The sequence below is a fragment of the Festucalex cinctus genome, chromosome 4, assembly GCF_051991245.1.
Source record: "Festucalex cinctus isolate MCC-2025b chromosome 4, RoL_Fcin_1.0, whole genome shotgun sequence".
Lineage (NCBI taxonomy): Eukaryota > Metazoa > Chordata > Actinopteri > Syngnathiformes > Syngnathidae > Festucalex > Festucalex cinctus.
The window spans coordinates 23,587,947-23,609,232 of NC_135414.1; the positions used below are offsets into that span (position 1 = coordinate 23,587,947).

The window sequence follows — 21,286 nt, forward strand, 5'->3', positions numbered from 1 at the left end:
ATCTTTAATACCGATCAGGGTGCAAACAAGCATCACCCCAACCACATCTTATTCATTTCTACAACTTTTCAGAGGGTTTGATACCTGCTGACACGATGACATCCAGCACACACATCAGCTGAGTGCAAAATCTATGCGACTGAATCACCCCGCGCGCCACAACTTAGACCTGGTTTACTCTACGTTTGGACACCAAATTGTCAGGTTCTGTCTGTAGTAGAAAATGTCATCGGTCCGCCGGAACACCCAGCAAGGTGTAGCGTGATCTGCCAAATTGCAAAATACGGTAAACTATACTTGCCCTGGCACAAAAATAAAGATGTGCCATTTTTTTATGATGAGCGCATGTGTTGGAGTCTACGGAAAACGGGCCCTGCAAATTTATTACCAGATAGAGGAATTTTTCCGAAGCATTGTGTATTTTTTTTCCTCAACACAGATGTTGCCCCACTCCTCTAAAGTTACTAATACAGTATGTCTAAAAGCATAAACATTTTTTGTTGACCCAGAAGTGACTGTCCAATGTTACACTTCATATATCCGTGCAAGAATATCATTGATAATTTGTCCAGTGACAGAAAATTGTTGGGTCAACTCCCATTCCTAAACAAGCTTGCTTTTACAGCAAGTGTAAAAGAGTCTCTCAAATTATGTGATGGTTCAAATTTCGACACAGATTATAAAATATAATCCATCACTTTTAATCCCATGGTGTTTTTGTACTGTTAACATGCACTTGCAGTTTGACACGCATCTCGGTTTAATCTCCAACTTCCAATCTCTTTTCACTTCCCCTTTCCTCTTCACTTTGCTCAGGATTTCCTCTAAATTCTGCCCCCACCCTCTTTCAACTTCTCTAAGAAGCTAGAGTACCTTGTAAGTGTGCCGTTTGCCAAGCCCTATAAACAAGCGTAATAGAATTGCAGAGGGGTTGAGCCGCGACAGCTAACTGCATCTCCCATCGCCTTCCCCCCAGCCGAGCACTAACAAGCGCAGCAGCATCTTTGTGAATCCATAACGAGTCGCACCAATATGGGTCATCTCTGCTGTGTCTCGGCACACCTCCTTCCCACTTCTTTTTTTATTTTGACGCAATTCATATTTTGGACAGCACACACCACATTCTACTACTGACCTACTCTGGTGACTTCAGGATGGTGAATATAGGCTACACCAGGGGAGGAAAAGTCAGAAAATGATGTTAGAGTGCTCTGACACTACCACTCTTCAGTTTATTTTTACTTAATAGGGAGTTTGTTATATAAACAAGGTAATTGAATTTTGGTATAACCCAAACCAACGAGTATGGTTACAAGCATATTCGTCGCACTTTGATTATGATGGGGAAATAATTCACGTTTTACATCTAAATGGCATTATGGTGATGAAACTACAGGTACTACACAGATGAAACCAACGACTTACCTAGCAGATCTTCGGTTTATATCTAGCGACTTATTGCCGAGTAGCCAGTACAGAGACTTGTGCCGATAGTTCAAACTAAGACTTCCCTCAGAAAATTTGGGACAAATTCTTGACTTTATGGTTAACTCATTCACTGCCAATGACGACTATAGACGTAAAAAATCCAAGCAAACAGCCAGTGCAAATTTTGACAAGAAATTTGAATTTAGTTTTAGTTATTCATTGTTTTCATTCATAGTTATTAATCCCCATTGTTATTAATAACAACAATGACAACATTTTCATTGCTAAGTGCTACCATCGTGCATAGTGATCGGTCTTGGTCTTACTGAGACCACAAACTGGGTCTCGACCTCCAGAAGTCAATTTAGTCAACTAAAATTGCTCCTTATTTTTGTCGACTAAAGGTTGGATTAAAACTCAAATACAATCAGGTGACTAAGTTATGACTAAGGCTTTAATTATATTTAGTCAGAAGACTATAACTAAAACTAAATTGAAATTTCTTTTTTTTTAATTAAAATTTTAATTTAATTTAATTTAATTTAATTTATTTTAATTTTTTTCAAAATTAACACTGGCTGTTTGCTTGGATTTTTGACGTCTATAGTTGTCATTGGCAGTGAATGAGTTAAAAAAGCATCGTGATGAGCGATATAGTGCCTCGCAAGCAGTTTAGGGTTCAACTCTTTTTTTGGATCATCGCTAGGTTGTCATCATGCCTATGGACACTCTGGTAACGCCAAAAACAAAGTACAGAGTGTGTCTATATGTATGTCTTTTTCATTTTACATTCTGAATTTTGCTTTGCAAACTTTTATTTTATGTAATGTTCGGGAATAACACTAATCACGTCTGACTGCCATTTTGTGTGATTCAACATTGGTGTTATTTTTGGATTTTTCCACATATGTTAACTAAACTGGCCTCATTGAGTTAGAACAAAAAGTTTGGTACGGGCAGATTGGGATATTCTTTTGATGCAGTTACCATGCAGACAGACAGAGAGACAGACAGACAGACAGAGAGAGAGAGAGAGAGAGAGAGAGAGAGAGAGAGAGAGAGAGAGAGAGAGAGAGAGAGAGAGAGAGAGAGAGAGAGAGAGAGAGAGAGAGAGAGAGAGAGAGAGAGAGAGAGAGAGAGAGAGAGAGAGAGATTTACCAAAGTCAAAAAGAAAGAAAGATTCCCAAAGTCCTGAGCATGTTGACTTCCCAGGAGGGTAAGATTAACACATTTTCATTCAGGCCTCGGTTGTAACTTTTAGGACTTCACTGTGTAACAAATAACCCCAGGAGTTGCTTGCTTGGTGACTTACAATTGAAGTATCTCTGAGTGCACTGACTGGTCCTATACACTCGGATTTCTCTAGCGCAGGCAAGTATTGAAACCTTTTCTTAAGTGTTCTCGTGTCCACTCAGCCTCATCCTTAACTCTTTGACTGCCAAAAACGTTCAATAACGATCAGTAAAATCACTACGTATGCCGCCATAAACGTTAAATGACGTCAACAGAGTTTTTTATTTATTTATTTTTTTCTCAGTGCAAAGTCCAAGTGCAGAGTTGCCTGGTCAATGGGTTGTGGAATCAAAAATATTCTAACTATGGCCAGCAGATGGAAGCATTGTATCTCTTTTCGTGAATGATCAAAGCCTTTGTCCTATCAAAGTTTTTAGTTTTGATAACGTGTGTCAATAAAAGAGTTAAGAATCCCAGAATGTCATCAACGCAAATGAATAACTCACAACTTAATTCATTGTTGTCGAGTGACAGCTTTTACTGTGGCTTTTTAGAGAAGATTCCGATCCAGCGAAGAGGCACCGATATTGGCATAAAGACCGTGTGGCAGACGGGATCGTAATGTCCGTTATGCAAATAGCACGTGAGGCCAATTAATTAAAAACATGACATCAAATAGACAGGATGAAGATCTTTTGGTGTAGTTGCATATCGTGTCATAAAAATGACTTAACATTCATTGAGATTGCATGATGGCACATTTGTTTCATTTCTTATTCATTAGATAGACATAAAGAAAGGAAACCATTTAATGTCATCTGGCAAAGAATTGGTGACACTGAAGCATTGTCAACCTCACAATCAGTGAAAATACTCAGATTCGGTCTGATGATGTTTTTTTTGTTTTTTTTTTAATTCCTCAAGAGAAGTCATTAGTTGCTTCACATATTTATGGAGGACTGGGGGTGGTGGGTGTGAGGTCGCTCAATTCTGGGCAAAGGAGAAAGATGGAGGATTGTTGGGATGAATGTGCCAGTGGAAGTATAAATACGCTCTGTGATCTGAGGCTGAATTATTCAGCTCGACCCTGATGCCTCGTTGCCACTCATTTCATCGCTTTGGGCAATAGTTCTTGGCTCGGTTCTCCAGTTCAGATTCTTAAGGAAATGTTTGGGCATCTTGATGGGTCTTGACTAAATGTCCTTGCTCGATCATGGAGAGAATTAAGAATGAATTTATGCAGGTGAGGGTTGACAATGACAGCATTATACAATACTGTGCAAAAAGCCGGAGGGTTTCATTTCACATGGGTGGACATCAGGGCTGGGAATCTTTGGCTGTCTCACGATTCAATTCGATTATGATTGGATCCAGAATCGATTTTCGATTCTCGATTCAAACGATTTTGGATTCAAAATGATTTCTGCTTCAATTTACAGATATGCACAACACTGTCATGATCTACTCCAGTCTGCTTTGCAAGACAAAATGACAAATAGACATTCAAGTGTCTTTTTTTTGTTTTTTTGTTTAAACATTTATTAATTTTGTATTGTAAGTGCCTTTTTCCACAAAAACAGCATGTGGGCTACAACTGCCTTTTCCCCTTCTTCTTCATTTCTAATTTAAATAAAATCGATTTTTGGATATTAAATATTGATTCGATTCGATTAATAAATGAGAATCTCGATTCTTTTATCAATCGATTTTTTGGCACACCCCTAGTGGACATCGTGAGAGAAAATGTAACCGGTATGCATTGTTTATGTTTTTATATCCCGCCCCCCTAAAGAGGTTTCCAGTTGCCTTTAGGAATAATGACTACCGCCGCCAATGGTATGGAGGGGAATTACTTCTCACACAAGCACTGAAGGTATGTAATAGTTGGGGGGTTTTCTACGTGACGTGCCGAAATCTGGGCTGACGCCACGGGGTAGGCGATAGCATAAAAGCATAAAAAAAAATTCTACTTTGCCAAACAGAAAAATTCCAAAAGAAAAATCATCAAATGTATCATCGAATGCGGTTAAGTGCCAGGCGTGTCTTTCAAAAAAGTACATTTTCCTTGCTGTGATCAATATCGACACATGGAGAGAGTGCTTGGGGCCATTTTTTCCGCCCACTGCTTGTCACTGACTCATCACGCTCTTTCAACATGTGTCAAGGTAGCCAGCAGCAGTCTCCATCCTTTCTTGCCCCGCTAGAGACAGTCAGCCATGTCCAGCGGAAGATAAGGTAATTCTAGCGACAAAAGTACGTTATGCCTTGCGACCACTCCAGCTGAAAATGAGGACTTCATTTGGGGAATGGGGGAAGTCTAAATGTCTGGGAAACGTGAACCTGGCGTAGGTGAAGATGGTGTTACATTTCAACTTTTTATCAAGTATAATAAAAAAAAAAGAACACTACAAGCACACACTTGTGTTTGTACGCCTTATGTGCGTATAAATATCACACATGTAGGCGCGATAACCACATTATCATGAATAAATTATGCTTCCCATATAGGCGTCTAAATGTGCCTCAAGTTATGCATGAATGTAACACGAGACTTGTTTTGCTTTGTCTTTTACAATGCGACTACAAAATATCAAATACCAGATACCAGCGATGGAGGAAAACGTACTGGAAATGTTTTTTCACACAGTGCTCACATGCGATTCTGTCAAATTGTCACAGTACAATAAGACTATGTTGACCAAGTATTGCAATGTAAAATTGAGCTACATATACAGCTAGGGTTTGACGGAATGAGACCCCGCCTTTTCTCACAATTAAGGAATGTGACACAAGGCCTGGCTTGTTATGCAAATTAGCCTCATTGTTAATGCTGAGTACAATCTTGCTATAGCAATAATAGGCAGACAGCCATAACAATAACAAACAAATTCAATTTAAAAATTGAGCTGTCTTCATTCATGAAGTAAACAACTCACTGCTTTTCTATGCGACGCTGGTTCTTGCTAGGTCTCATATACAAATTAGCATTTGTACTTTGGTATGCATATCTTTCTCCAGGCTGCTAAGTATAACAAATTAAAAATAGGTGGAGGAAATGCAAGAATGAGATGTGTTTAGGTTTCTATATTTTATTTTAAATGACAATAATAAAAATAAGGACTGTTAAAAAAAAAAGTTGTTTGTTTTTTAAAGTAATGGGCCATTGATGATGTGTTTTTTCCACAATTAAGGAATGTGAGAAGTATTTGCTTTGTTGACACCTTTTTTCATGAGTCAAAAAGTGCTTTTACTCTACTTTAGTGTTATATTATTTTATTGCAGGTGAATTTCAATAAATTTGAATATCATTGTTTTGGTAGTTGGACTAAGAAATAGGAACTCGAAGAAAAGGACAGAAGGAGAAAAAATGAAAACGTAAAACTTGTTTTTGAATAATGCCTCTTTATAAGTGAAGGGGGGAAAATGGGACTAAAATAGGAAAGCGGATTCTATTTAAGGCCATATGCCAAACTCGAGTAGAACCTTTTGCGACAAAACTCAATATTTGTCTTTTATTAGCATGCCTGTCCCCATAGGTAAGTGCTTCTTCTTTAAAAAGGACATCATTATTTCCATTTACTTTTGCACTCATACATCCGGGAAGCCATTTTGAGAACCAGTGCTTGCAGAGAACAAAATTAAAAGATTTTTATCTAGTTTTCTTGTTCTCCATGGGAGAAATTGGCGTGATGATTTGAGAAAATAGGATAAAATCCGACGTAGTCACAAGTGCCATTTATTTATTTTTTTTAACAAAAGGAATCACCGACAATCCGAATTTACACTATTTTGAACCTTTCAACTTGTGTGTCATGTTAGTAAAAATAGACGAATACATCAGCTTTACCCTCCAGTCTGTTTTTGCACTACATGGAGGACAGGCTGTTGTAATGTTGCAGCTTGATGCGGCGTTGAAGTGTCCTCATTGGCAGGCATAACAAAACAAAACACACATTTATGGCGTCTGAGATGACAGGTGAGGAATCAGCAGGGGAATTGCAGCATGGGGGTTGGGGTGAAGTCAAACATTGGTTCATTTATATAGCCACAAAGGTTGTCGGAGATGCCTTTAACGCACTTTGAAGATCTGCGTGGCAGGCAGTTTTTATGAACGCGAGCTTTCATGCCATTCTTTGCAGGCAGCGTAACATCTGCTACGTCTCGCTAACTCTTCGTCACATGTCGACAAAGCTAACAAGCTCCGCGGGTAGCCGAGAGTGCCTCACGGTGCGTGTTGTCTTTTTGGATGTGAGGTGTACAATACCTGAACGCACCAAGTAGAGATGAGGGTTTCCCTGTGTGGTGCTAATGAGGGCGTAAATAATGCAAAGAATGATAAAGGTGCAAAGGAGCATGTAACGCAAAAGTGCTGACTAGGTAGTGTTGGCTGAAATGTATTTCTTTGTAAAAGTGGAGGGGAGGGCGAGTGCTTCCTCTCTTTTGGCGAGTACGGTACTTTATGATGCAAAGCCTCGAAAAAAAAATAGACTGAAAACCACCGTCTGTACTGACCCGAATTGATGAAGGTAAACCTGCTTCAGTCGGTGCTCAGTTGTGATGGACAAAAGCTTCATGAAAGTATCATGAAGCACTTGTGACATTTTTTTTTCTCCTCTAGATGGCACTGTTGGTTTAAAGATGCAGTGGAAATGTAATCAATTTCCATTGCACTGGCCTTTATATTTAAACCAAGCACACCATCTACAGGAGTAAAAATGTATTGCAAGTGCTTCATGAAGCTTCATTTTCCCATCACTGGTGCTCAGTCCATGCATTTATTTTTGCGGCTTTGCGTCATAAATCACTTGCCGAAAGGTTAGCATTCGTCAGTGACGGGCCGACGTGATGACGGAAGTGCTCACCTCTGCCATTTGGGCTGTGGGCCATGTCAAGTGAATTTTTTTTGTATATGTTGCAGGCCACTAAAAAACAGATGGTGGGCCGCAAATGGCTCTCGTGCTGTAGTTTGGACACCACAGGATTATATGATACTGTACTTTTTTTTTTTTTTTACCATTCTATACAATAATTGCATGTATTAAAATATAGGCTCTCTCTGTGTTTAAAAAAATATTTGACTTACAAAAAGAATGTTTTGCTTTTTCTTGGACAATGACAGTTCAATCATTTTAATTTATTATAATTATCATCAGTCAGCTGTATTTATTTACTTGTAGTCCACACATAAATGAGAAAGAAATACCTACGCACCCAATTATGACTTTATTACTGTGTGTGCATGGCAACTGAACTCCGAGCACCCCTCTGTATTCTGCTTTCAAACAGAAATGCTTTCAATTTACGAAAAAAAAAAAACTAAATTGACCTCACTGGTCTAGTACTTTTGGAGGGCAGTGAAAAAACAAACACACAAACAAACATTCAGTCATATGCAGCTGCACTGAATCCAAGTCCAACTTTTCGTGTGTGCACTTCTGTGACTGAAGTTTGCATTTTTAAATATAACTATGCTGCTGCACAAACATTAAGAAAGACTCATATTCTTTTCTGTGGGGAAGTCGAAGAAGAAGAAGAGGAGGAAGGAAGAAAGAGTGAGGACAGAAGTGGTACAGAGTTCCATTATGCATGGTTGCTGCAGGCAGCCCGTGATGACTTGGAAGTGCATGAAGGCCACAGCTGCGAGGAATATCAATAGGGAGACAACAGTGTGATTGTTTGACAGTGCTGTTTTTTACGTGGGAGGCTGCGTTGTGGAGAAGTTGATTTCCGACGCCTATCGCACATGGGTACACTCCAAAACACCTACGTCCAGCTCATTCTTCACCCTTTATTAACCCTCTTGTGGCCAAACTCCCCCCTGTAAAAACTACAGCCAACACTAATAGTCGCCATCATCTGTCACTCAGTCCGGGCCTGTTGCATTGCTCAAATGCTGCCCCCACCCCTGCATCTCATCCCCTGCAACCGCTCCCACCACCCACGCCTCCTGCCCAGCTGTCTCACTGAACGGCCAATGATGAGATGTGACAGCCAAGGACAGCCCAGCGCTCTAACAGCCTTGGAATTGAGTCACCATGCAAAGTAGCTGCAAAGCCACAAGGAAACAGACAAGTCCATCAGTGTCTATATGCGTTCACACTTGCGAATGGCAATAAATGCTTATGTTTTATGCAAAGATATGTATGATGGTTAGATATAATGAAAGTGTCAATAATAAACACAACAGCAAGATGTGAGTCCGATGTCAAATGTTACATGAAAAAAAACTGGCTAACAAGTCAAGGCATAGATATTTTTTCACAATTTAAATCAGCTCCCATGTGTCTTAAAGAGGATATATTATGGAAAATGTATTTTTTCAATGGCTTGGATACAAATAGTTGAGTTTCCACAGTCCTTGTCGATTTAGTGTGGAATTAAGTAACCAATAAAATCTTTTATATACCTGCTCTGGCTCCTAAAGAGCCATATATTGTTTATTTGTGGTTAAAGTTGTGTCTTATTGTGACATGCAAAATAGATGTTGTACGTGTTATATTGTCTATGTTCTGTGTGAAAAGTAGTCATGATGTTGTTAATTGTAAGTTTGTATCAGAGAGATGCTAGAAGTATGTTTACTTGTGATTAGCATGGAGCTAGCAATTAGCATCTAAGCTAATGCGATAGGCACGTTAGCTGATTAACACCGAAGGTTAGCATGCTCTCTTAGCCTATTGTTAATCATATAGCAGGCAAGTGGAGCACAGTATTTTGTTGTTTTACGCCTTTGAATCATCTCTCCGGTGAATACGGGTGCAAGAACCATCAACAGGTGTTATCATTAAAGAAGTTATCTGTCTAGCTAGCGCCTAGCGGGGACGTAGCAAGAGCAGAATACTGCTCATTTCTAAAAATGTCTGTAAACAATCTGTTCTGCAATGCAATTTAAATAATAACTGCTCAAACCCAGAATTTCTCCACCAATGACTTGAGACCTACGCAGGGCAAAGATCCAGAGCCACTTTCAAGTGATTGTTAGTGTCCCCAAATGAATAACAAAAGTAAAGAGAACACTTTTCAGCTCAAAATATAATTTTTAGTTTTGAATTTTGGATTTTTTCTTGTAGATGAAGGGTTGGACATGTGCCTCTCCGTTGGTGTGAAAACAGCCCACCATACACCTGTCCAAGGTTACGCCATTTCCAGTTGGTCAGACAAAGTATACCCTTACGAAACGAAAATATATTTACCAATATATTATTTGAAATATATTGCAACATATTCAAATATATTATTTCCCAGTATATACAACAATATATTATATATTGTAAATATATGGAATTTTATATTAGTGATAATATATTACACAAGATATTATATCTTCATGTAATATATTGTAATATATTGCAAAATATCCAAAAAATTGCCGCTTTCCATATATCACAATATATTGAGTACAAGATATAATATATTTGTTTATATATTACAAAATATATTTAATTATATATTCATAAATATCCAGTCATGCCGTGTAATTTATACAGGAAAATGTATTGGTAATATATGTAAAGATATAGTGTTGCATATATTTTCAATGTATGTGTCAATGTATTTTACATATATGGAGAAATATATGAACATATACGTAAAAATATATGAGAAAATATATGGTAGAATGTACCATAAATATGTAAAAATATGTGCATTAATATATTTATTACATTATAGAATAGGTGTATAATTATATAGAAATGTGTAACAAACAGTATATGGGCAAATCATTAACACAGACTAATCGGCATTTATCAAAATTCACCTTTATTTCCTTTTAAAAGAAAAGCAAAAAAAACTAAAGGATTTTGAGGCAGACATGTACTTTGTTCACAGGAACAGCATTAAACAGTGCAAATTCTTGAAAGTGCAATCTTGTATAAGTACAAACAAATTTATTTATTATTATTATTTATTATCCTATAATAGTGCAATACACAAGTTGAAAATACTTATAAATCTTACAATTTCCGCTTCACCTGATGTCTTAGCTCACAGATTCGATTATTGATGGACTTTCTCACATCAGCTTCTTTGGCCCCGGGAAACTGCTGGACAACAGCATCTGTTAAACAGAACAACACTGTGATTACCCACCCATGTCCTCCTGTTTTCTGTCCGTCTGCCCCACTATCTGTGTATATTACTGGATAGCTGATAGCCCATACATGCCCGCGCAAGCAGTTGAAGCCAAAGACTGCCATCTTACTCCTCCCATCTCGTGAGCAGACAACTGTATAAACTGTACGTATATGCACAGCTTAGACATACACAGCTCGTAGGGTAGGGGTTGGCGGGATGGTCACTATTTTTTAACAAGTGGATGGTATATGCTGCTGTGAAGACCCCTTTTTCTTTTATTGCTCAGTTCCTTAGACCCCAATATTAGATTTGGCAGAGGAATCTTTTGTTGAATTACAGGTATAATTCTTGAGTAAAAAATATACAAGTTTCCTTCTGTAAACATCATTAAGCATATCAATTGTACATTTACTTAAGGCAAGTTGTAAAATGTCTTAAGTCCTCGTTTATATTTAACAAATTCAAATCACAAGTCAGGCTCTTTCTACTAAGTACTGGGGGTGTGACTTGCCTAGTACCTGACGATTCGATCCATATCACGATCCATAGGTCACGATTCGATTCGATTCGATACCGATTAATCCCGATATGAATTTGCAAGTCGATTGTTGTAATTTTTTTACTCAAATTTAGAAAATACCATTCAGTAAACTTGTACACTGAAAGATTTCAGTCTTATAACTGTGAGCCACTGTATTTAACAAACAAACAGGTTGTAACATTTTTCATGTTTGAACAGCATTGAAATAAAATATTAAGGCTTAATGTTCCATTAATATAACATTCTTCCATGCTAAAGGTGTGAAAGTTAGACGTTTTGTTGAATATTTTTCCATCAAAAATGGATGTTAAAAAATCGATTCGGCTGCCTATTGAATCGATTCGATTTTTTTTGTTAACACCCCTACAAGTACGGTCTCAAATGTTCTTCAATTTTGATTCTGTAAATGTATAGGATCGTATGCTGAGAAACATTCCTAGAGAGGAGCAATATGTTAGCCTTGTGGCTACAAAAGTCGTGGCTTATCGGCTATCCAGTCATATATACAAATCAGTGCTCTGCCCCCACTACTTCAACATGGATGGGCAAACTCGGTCCTCGAGGGCCGGTGTCCTGCAGGTTTTAGAGGTTTCCCTCTTGCAACACAAACTGATTCCAATCAACAGGAGCTTGCTGATGAGCTAATCATATACCATCTGTGTTAGAGAAGGGAAACATCCAAAACCTGCAGGACTCCGGCCCTCGCAGACAGAGTTTGACCCATACGTCCTGCTCTGGTTCACTGTAAATGTAAAAAGAAAAAGAAAAAAAGTCCACACTCGCAGAGGTGCCCTCAAAACCACCTCTGACAAATTCTTACCTTTCAAAGCTTGAAGCTTCCTTGGGTCGAAAGCCTGTCGACGCTCTGCATTGGGATCCAACTTGCTGCGCCCTCCTTTCAGGTTCGACTTGAGGAGGACTTCTACATCAAAGAGACCCATCAGCAGCACCCGCGCCATACCATTGGGGGTGGTATAAGCTCTTGCACTCTCCCAACAATGTGCTGAGATAGTGACATCATCTTTGCCAATTTTCACCTGGCATAGACAAAAGTAAAATAAAAATTAAATTGAATTAGAATGTGAAGAGAAGAGAAAAACACCACAAGCAATAATGCTATAAGTCCTAATGTTAGAAATTCAAATACCAGTACTTACTTGTGTGTGTCCGCGAAGTATGCAAAGTGATGTTTCGCCGAGATAGTCACTCTCAGCATCTGGTCCAACAGCATCTTTGGTGGGGCGGTTGTCAACATTTTCGTTGGTCGCGGTGTTGTGGGAAACTAGCTTTTTCACCTCCACCAACAGAGCAGGAATTTCTATTTTTTAATTTTTTTTTTAAAGTACAAGATTATACAGACAGTCAATAACTTTGTCCACGAAGCCACACATCAGTTGACATATCAAATAATTATAACTGGAGTAATTTAGAGTAGACACCGACTCCATGCACAGTTTATCATGCTCGTTCATCCTTTTATCCACAGTGGTCCTACCTATCTGACTACACATGCCAATAATGGGCGACTGCTTTTTAGATGTAGATAGCACATTAAGAATCAGCCTCAGGCTATAGTTGTCTAAATACCATATGATGTACAATAATAATGAATTACATAATGCTCAATACTCGCCTTTAACTACCATGCTTCACAGTTTTGAATTTTCTTTACATAAAGCCTTGATCTGGCTCTGCAGATCACTGATGAGGACGTCGTTTTCCTGGCTAGACAGCAGCTCTCAGTGTAGCCTCTTTTTCTATATTAATTAACAAATACAAATTTAATGTCAATGTAATTGAAAAAAATATTACAGAATAAATGATTAAAATAGTCAAACAAGGATACACGTATGCTAAACTAAACAGAACAAACATTTTGGCGTTTTTTTGTTTGTTTGTTTGTTTTAAATAACGCAACGCTAACTTGAAGGAGAAAAGTGATAAATTGTGCTTTAGAAGAGCGACTCACCTGCTAACTGAAGAACAACAGCATCTTCGACGGGCCATCATTAGCAGGCTTCTTGCTGTTTGTTGTGCGACATTGAACAAGATACGTCGTGTTTGTAATGGCAACTGGGTCAAAATCAATTATCCAGTTGATAACGAGGGCGAAGTCCGAACCTATATTTTGACATTTTCTGCTCCGGGCAATTCTTTTACCGTCGCCGGGAGCGAGCTACTCGGCATACTCTCGTCTCGCGTTCAAATGTTTCTTCGCGCCTAACATTGCGCATGCGCCAAAGACATTGCGTGCGCTATGATTGGTTGTCATTCGCGCTGAGCACTCTGGTAAATGTAGTTATTTATATCTCATCCTATCAAACGAGCTAAAGCTACAGAGCAGCTAGGCTATGACAAACATTGAAAATGGACCGATCCAAAATGAAAAGAAAATATATCCTTCCGGATTCTGATCAAACGGATATTCCAAGAAGAACCAGATGTTTAATGTTGAAAATGTAGGTATGAAAGGGAATTTCATGGTAGAAAACAGATTTTTGATTTGATTTTTTTTTTTTTTTTTTTTTTTTTTTAAAGAAAATGTATGCTAATTGATCTGCCACAACATCCATGTCTGTATTCATGCATACATCCAAGATCCAGTGTGGAGGGTTGAAAACAATGGAAGTATATTTCAAGGTGGCCAAAAATAAATATTTCATTATGCAATTTTTTTGTCTTCATTGTATTTTCTCAATGTTGTAAAGTTTATAGTGGGAATATGTGAGCGCACACGCATACACATATATTACAGTATATTGTTGTAACAATCTGTTACACGTAAAAATATAGTGCTCCTTTTGGTCTGGACTGCAATACATTTTTTATATTTATCAATATATACACATATATTGTCTATGCATATATTGCAATATATAGTAAAATATAAATACTAAATGTCATATATGGGAATATATCGCTAAATGTATTGCATGATATTTTGCTATATATTGCAATATATTTTCGTTTCGTAAGGGTAGACAAATCTGTATTGACAAAAACGTAGCTAGTGATGTTTTGTTTTAGTCTCGAGCATCTCACCTCACTCATCTCACCTGCTGTAAACTAACGTCAAAAGTCAATTCACGCTTTCAAACAATTGAAAGGCAGGGACCCTCACACCGAGTTTGCCGTTAAATGCGCATGTACTTTTCAGAGATACTCATTCAATTTAGAACCCCGCCTATGCAGAAGCGTGATGGATTGGTGAAAAGATTAAACTTGCACTCAGATTTAAAAATGAAAAACAACAGGTCACAAATGTAATCAAGGGGAAAATCAGACCACAAACTGGGACAATTTAATGCAAGTGCCCAATAGGAAGTGACATAACAGACAATCTGAGAGAGAGAACGCAGTAAATTAACCGGATAAGGACACAGACGTTTGTTTGTTTCCCCGTGTCCTAATGGGATTTGGCGTTGAATTTGCACTTGCTCAATATAGTGAGATTGTGTTACTTTTAAGCTGGCACACACTGGGATGCAGGGGAATTGATGATGCAGAGTTAAATGGCTCAATCCGCAAACATTTGCATATGCTTTCAGGACAATTTAAGCGGACATTTTATGCGACACTTAATTGGAGCCGTGCGGAATTTAAAGCGAAAAGGATAGAAATGCGCATCGATAGAATAGTTGGAATTGAGGAGGGCGGGGGGTGGAGTAAATGCTAAGCATCCTCAGGCGACCCTCCACAGATGCCTATGCTGAGATACCTCCGAGGCTGGGATACTTCCAGACATGTTGCATGTTTGGAAGGACTTCATAAACCTTGGTGAGCTCCTGGCAGTTGCTAGCCCCCCGAGGCGCAAAAACAAAAGCATGAGGGCCAGGGATGCTTTGGCCTCGGTGGAGGCACCGAGACCTTAAGGGCTGAAACACCAAGAAAGCAGACAATGATGTCCTTTAACCATTGCTATTCTCAAAGCCGATTAGAGTATGAGGGTAGGCCTAGGAGGACTAACTATATCATCCCTGTCCATGTGGAGACTGATTTTCTCAGCCAGAACTCCAAACACAAAGTGACAGAGCTGTGAGGGATGCTGCTAAAATTACACCTGGCGCAACACACTTTGGGCAACTTTGCGGCCATATAGAGCGGTTAACCTTCGAGAGGTTTGCGACGGGGGGGGGATTGCTTTATTGCCTCGATCAATCAGTCCATATATTGACATGTAAAAATTGTTCCCAACCAAAGCGCAGGCAGTGTCGTTTTTGGGTCAAATTGTCAGCAGGAAACGGCAAGTTATTTAAGTCCTTGTCACACAAAATGACAAATGTGCACAATCAAGAGAATCGCAACTGAGGTAATAGCCAAGTTTTATATTTGAGTGGGATGAACCCATTTTTCACTGACACCTCTACTTGACTGTCACTCACCGATATAGCCGTCGTCAAACAAAGGCGCATGTGGAAATACCCGCAAATTCTCTCTGGTTGTTTATTTTGCCCACCTAGCTGTAACTTCTTGTGAGCGAATCTGTCTAACTGATTGTGTTGCTGTCTGTTTGTTTATCTCATTTGTCTGTTCAATGTACAGTATCCATCTGAAAATACCAAGTGCAATTTGAAAAGGTGAGGGGTATGAAACCCTTGTATTTTGTCTTCCTAAGGCTCATTTATGCTCCCCTATTCGTATGAAAATAGCTCATGTCCTTGCGGTTATAATTCTACTGTGTGGGAGTGAACGCTTAGCAATTAATCAGCATACATTCTGTGAGAACAAAAATGACAAAAGATGGAAGTGGTATTATTAACATAAAAAAAGAAGCCAGAAATAGAAGCAATCACACCAAGGAATGTCCATTATCCCCCCCCCCCCCCAAATGATGATGAATGCCACTTAAAATACTCAAACTAATTTCAACACTGTGATTTCCATTTGTACTGCAACATTTTGACAAAAAATAAAATAAATAAATAAATAAATAAAATAATGAAGCGGGCAGACAAAAAGCTTGGTGCATATCTGTATAACATAATGCCCAAATTCACACTGACTGCGGAACGGATGTGGCACGTTTTCCGTACGGCATCCGCAAGGAATAGAAAGCATTTGAGCCCATCAGGAAAAACATTGTTGTGAAATATAAATCTAACTCTGTGAGTCACGATACACATTACTGATATGATATACTCTATAGTGGTTGATCCAAACAGTGAAAGAGGCTCTCAATTTGTACAGGGATCCTGGCTTAAAACACGCAAATAATAGAAGTTGTTGGGAAGTGGTACTTCATTTATATAACGCTTTCCACCTTACAAGTGTCACCTCTAAGCAAGCGCTATACATTTGACTACTCATTCACCTCCTGATGACGCAGCATCAGGAGCAACAGGAAATTCAGTACCTTGCTCAAGGATTCTTCAACGTGGTCACAATGGCATGGGATCGAACCCACAACCCCTGGGTTACAAGACAACCACTCTACCACTGATCCTGCTGTCTGGCTTCATCCACAAGGTTAATATTGATAGTCCAATCATGTATAAGTCTGTGTCCAAAGGGCAAATTTGTCGGCGTAACTTCCGTAACACGCCATTGTCCAAATTCTCACGTCAATCAAATCTGGGCTTAGCCTACATTGCTCCACTCTTCTTTACACCATTCTTGTTCTACACTTTAAACCCGGAGGCACCCAAAGGCACCTCACATTTGGACCTGGCGACGTTTACTTGAAAATGTAAGTACGTTTTTGTCTGTAATCTCATAATATCATTTAGAAGACAAATTAGAAGAGCTGGGCAAGACCGTTGTTACACCATGTATTTCTATAAGGCTTTGCATCATGAAGGAATCGCCGAAAGATGGAAATCCGTTAATGACGGACTAAACGGCGGTCCACAATTTATGCGGACCCGGTCTCCGAATGGTCCATCGAATGACCCGGTATTCGAATTTGAACACAGCTTATAGTAAAACCTTTAGTGTGATCACAGTCTTCCAACTGTTGGTTGACTCTTGCCTTGAAAAGAAGTCTGTTTAAAAGAGGCAGAGAGAGGTTAGTTTGTATGAAAATATGTGTTCATTGGTTGCTTCGCTTCACGGTTTCAACAGGAGAACGAGACTAATCTGGATTTAGGATGATGTCTTCGGACTGCAGCGAAATACAAGTCAATTACATTCTCTCATGTGGAAGTAATTCAACAACTGTACTTGTCTGGAAGAAATGTTGTCTCTCTCTTGACATAACACAAGCCTCAATGCCCTCCAGCCATGTTGCCCATCCAGTTACTTCAAGCGCAGGCAGGGATGATATACCGTCTATAAGTTCTCACTGCGGGTCACGATACAACCAATTGTTACAATAAATGACTAGTGGCCAGGTGCTGAGAGAAGGGTCAAAGCCAATAAGAACTGAATAAAGGCATTGCTCACCTGATAGCATGGTAGTCGCTGTTGAGTAAAACTCACATAGATATATATTTAATCCCTGCCAAAGGTCCTATTAAAGTCAGCGTGCATCCTCCACATTACATTTAACTTTACCAACAATAATCCCTGTACTTGCCTCCTTTCTAGTTTGTGGCAAAGTTCGCTTCAGGTCGTTCGTCGCTTGTGAGAAATGATTCGCCTACTGACTGAAATGTTGCAGTAATGCAGTAATGTAAGAGTAAGATAAAGTGTGTTTTGTTTTTAGTATTTCTTTTGAGATTTCATTACATTGAACGTATTTTTTCAATGTACTGCAGGTTGTGTTTCTGTTTACTTTGAGTCTTGATGCACATTTTTTTATCCTTCATTGTAGTCATTGGGCAATAGACACGATAATCATTATACACCCCCAGTGATTAGTTTCGATGACTTTCAATGTGCGTTCAATCACTCCATAAAACTCCTTAAAACTGATCTAAACTGAAGCATTTTCAAAATAAATAAAAACTAATAAAAACTTAAGAACATGCTAAAAAACGAATAAATTGACTGAATTAAAAAAAAAAAAAAAGAAAAAAAGAAATTCCAAAACTATTATAATGATCCCACTCCAGGTTTAGGCACGACGCGCCCTGCTGCAATATGATTGGCTGTTACATCCAGGCTGGACGGGCAGGCTTCGCAGATGAAATGAGATGACCATTTCAAATATGTATCACATTTGTACAAAAACAAAAACATTCAAGTTTGTTAGGGTTGGAATTAGGGCACGTTAGGGTTAGTGAGTTTCATAACAACGCCGCCACATTAAAGTCAGATACCGTACTTCCGTTACCATCTAGATTCAGTAAGGTGTGTCCTATCTGGATCCATCTTTTTTTTTTTTTTTTTTAAATACGTCAAACTGAATTAAAACAAATGAAGTTTTTTTTTGTAATTGTCTTGTCAAAGGCCATCAATGTATTATGTGATCTAGATACAAATTTTAGCTCATTCAAATGCCAGATTATTTAATTTGTTTAATGAGTTCTGTCAATCCCTATGATAGACACTTGTAAGTAGTGTATAAAGAGCTTTTATGTTGAGGAGGCTATGTCTCTGCAAACAACAAAATGTGTCTTTTTTTTTCTTTTTCTTTTTTTTACTGTTTGTTGCGGTGCCACCGATTGCCCATTCATTATGCTAATCATCTTATCACGGTTAGAGTTTTAAAGCCCTGGGAAATAATACACGTAATGAGCAGAGTGCATGGTCAACAAAAGGGAGGCGAGCTGCTTAAAAAGCAGTGCAGAGGTTCCTCGGGGGCTTGGAACTGGGCATTGTCTTCAACACAGGAATCCACCTGGCAGAGTCTTATCGAAAGAACACGCACTCCATCACACCAAGTCCACTGAGGTTGAATGTCTTCGCAGTCAGTCAAGCTTATTTCAAGCCAGCTTGACCAACGCACGTCAGGCCATTTCTCTTCTTACTAAAAATGTGCTTTCCTCAGGAGATTTCCGTTGCCAACCGAAGGGGAACGCGGCCATCGCATCGTTCCACCCCCCCCAGAGGAAAGCATTTAAATGAGGCGGACACATCTGTGTTTGCTCGGACACGGGGAGTTGATCTCGATACGAGCCACGGAGCCCAAGGCCGGCATGATGAGCTTGTGAGGTCTGCGTTCGGCTCGGCCGCCTCCTCGCCGACTTCAATCAGATTCTCGGTTGGGGGAAAACAATTTGCATCTCACGCCCCACCGGTCAAGTCTCCTATTTCGTTAAAGCACTTTTCAAGGGTGTTGCCTTTACCGATGGGGGGGGGGCACCTTGCTATTCATCATCTGTCATATGGACTCTGTCTTCAATTTGTTAAACTGATAAAAAAGGGGCAGATTTTTCAACATCTAGTTAGATTCTAGGAGTGGCATCAGAAAAGATATTCATCCAGCATTCACTATGCAGTTCGCATACATTTCGACCAGCATGGCACAGGTGGCAAACCGGAATTACTGCTAGTATTACAAGACGGATTTTTTTTTGCCATCCAGCATAATTTATATATATATATATATATATATATATATATATATATATATATATATATATATATATATATATATATATATATATATATATATATATATATATATATATATATATATATATATATACAGGACTGTCCCAGAAAATTAGAAGATTGTGGTAAAGTCCATTATTTTCTGTAATGCAATAAAATAAGAAAAATGCATATACATTCTGGATTCATTACTAATCAACTGAAATATTGCAAGCCTTTTATTGTTTTAATATTGCTGATTATGGCATTTTCAGCCAAATAATATTAGAAGATTTCCTCAGACCAAGTAAAAAAAATGCCATATATATATATATATATATATATATATATATATATATATATATATATATATATATATATATATATATATATATATATATATATATATATATATATATATATATATATATATATATATTAGGGGTGGGCGATATGGCCAAAAAATAAAATCTTGATTTTTGCTGTCATTCAGGAAAATTACGATTTTAATCAATTTTAACCTAATAAATCCAACAAACGTTTACTTCAAGGTTTCATTTATTCAGAAATAATTCCTGTGCAAAATGTTCAGAGACCAGTAACATATACTGATTCTAGAAACAGTTTTAACATACACTTAACATTCATAGTTTGTGCTTAAATGTCACAATTAAGTAGTTGGTAGCTATTGTAAACATGTCTTGTAAACCCCACATCCAGCATTCTGCCACTTGTGCAAAATTATAACACATAAAAGCATTTGGACGTAATTTAGCAAATTTTCAACGATTCGATTTTTTAAAATGACGATGTATCGAATTAATTCGATTTATTGCCCAGCCCTAATATAAATGTATGTAAAGTAATGTAAAATATCAGTCTACGTATCGGAATTTGAAGAATTCTTCAGATAGCAAACTGAATCAAAATGAAGACTCAACAGTGCCACTTCTGGTCACAGCCAAGTGGTGCACCATGAGTAAATACAGTGCAGTTGAAAAGAGGCATAAACCTGATATGAGGTTTTACCCCCTGAGCCTCCAGCAGTATCAACTAACCTAATTGAATGGCTAACGTAAATGAAATGGCTTTTGAATAGGTACTGAAAAAGTGTGGATTATTGATGCCAAATCCTTCCCACTGTCTGTGCACCACTGTGTTTACGAGCAAAGTCCCAACTTTCGGCCCTGTCGACATCATCCCCTCCCCCAGTCTCCTTCATGCCTTCATGAAGCGCTCATCAAGTGATGTACCAAGAGGCAAGCGCTGGGTGATAGGCTAATTTCTTCTGTGTCCATCAGTTTGGAATAACTGCTGCAGATGGTTTAAGGCTAAGGTCCAGTCAGCTGGAGAGAACGGAACATAACACAGCTGTCTCACGGGCTTACCGACCGCATTATCATTATAGCGGGGAGTCGTTGGCGCGAGGCTGCTCAAAGAAGACTCTCGACGCCTTGATGTTGAAAGGTCACATTTTTGCAGGTCTTGCCGGCTTTGAGTCAATCGTTTGTGCTGAGACGCCTTATAATGCGGCGCTTTCGGTTGGAAATGTAGAGGTTGTATGAGGATAGGTTGAGTTCATTCTTCAAGTGAGGT

At 38.6% G+C, this 21,286-nt stretch overlaps 2 protein-coding genes across 5 annotated transcripts in view; both read right to left on the reverse strand.

Annotated features, from left to right (window-relative positions):
• Nucleotides 1–21,286, reverse strand: part of insyn1 (inhibitory synaptic factor 1) — a 148,450-nt gene that overhangs the window by 94,304 nt on the left and 32,860 nt on the right. The gene's annotated exons all lie outside the window — the stretch shown is intronic.
• Nucleotides 10,389–13,489, reverse strand: LOC144017026 (uncharacterized). 2 transcript variants are annotated; one of them, XM_077518269.1, is made up of 5 exons: nt 13,245–13,489; nt 12,909–13,032; nt 12,433–12,593; nt 12,096–12,312; nt 10,389–10,717 (listed from the first exon to the last, which is right to left on the reverse strand). In XM_077518269.1, the coding sequence occupies exons 2-5, from the start codon at nt 12,919–12,921 to the stop codon at nt 10,614–10,616; spliced, it is 495 nt and encodes a 164-aa protein (XP_077374395.1). In that variant the 5' UTR covers nt 12,922–13,032; nt 13,245–13,489; the 3' UTR covers nt 10,389–10,613. The 2 variants fall into 2 exon arrangements, 1 of the variants encoding a protein (XP_077374395.1); XR_013283060.1 differs by lacking the exon at nt 12,909–13,032.

Coding starts and splice junctions, on each gene's coding strand:
- LOC144017026 (XM_077518269.1), bottom strand. Junction 12,313..12,432: donor TACTTCGCGGACACACACAA/GTAAGTACTGGT, acceptor TGTCTATGCCAG/GTGAAAATTGGCAAAGATGA. Junction 10,718..12,095: donor GAAGCTTCAAGCTTTGAAAG/GTAAGAATTTGT, acceptor TCTGTTTAACAG/ATGCTGTTGTCCAGCAGTTT.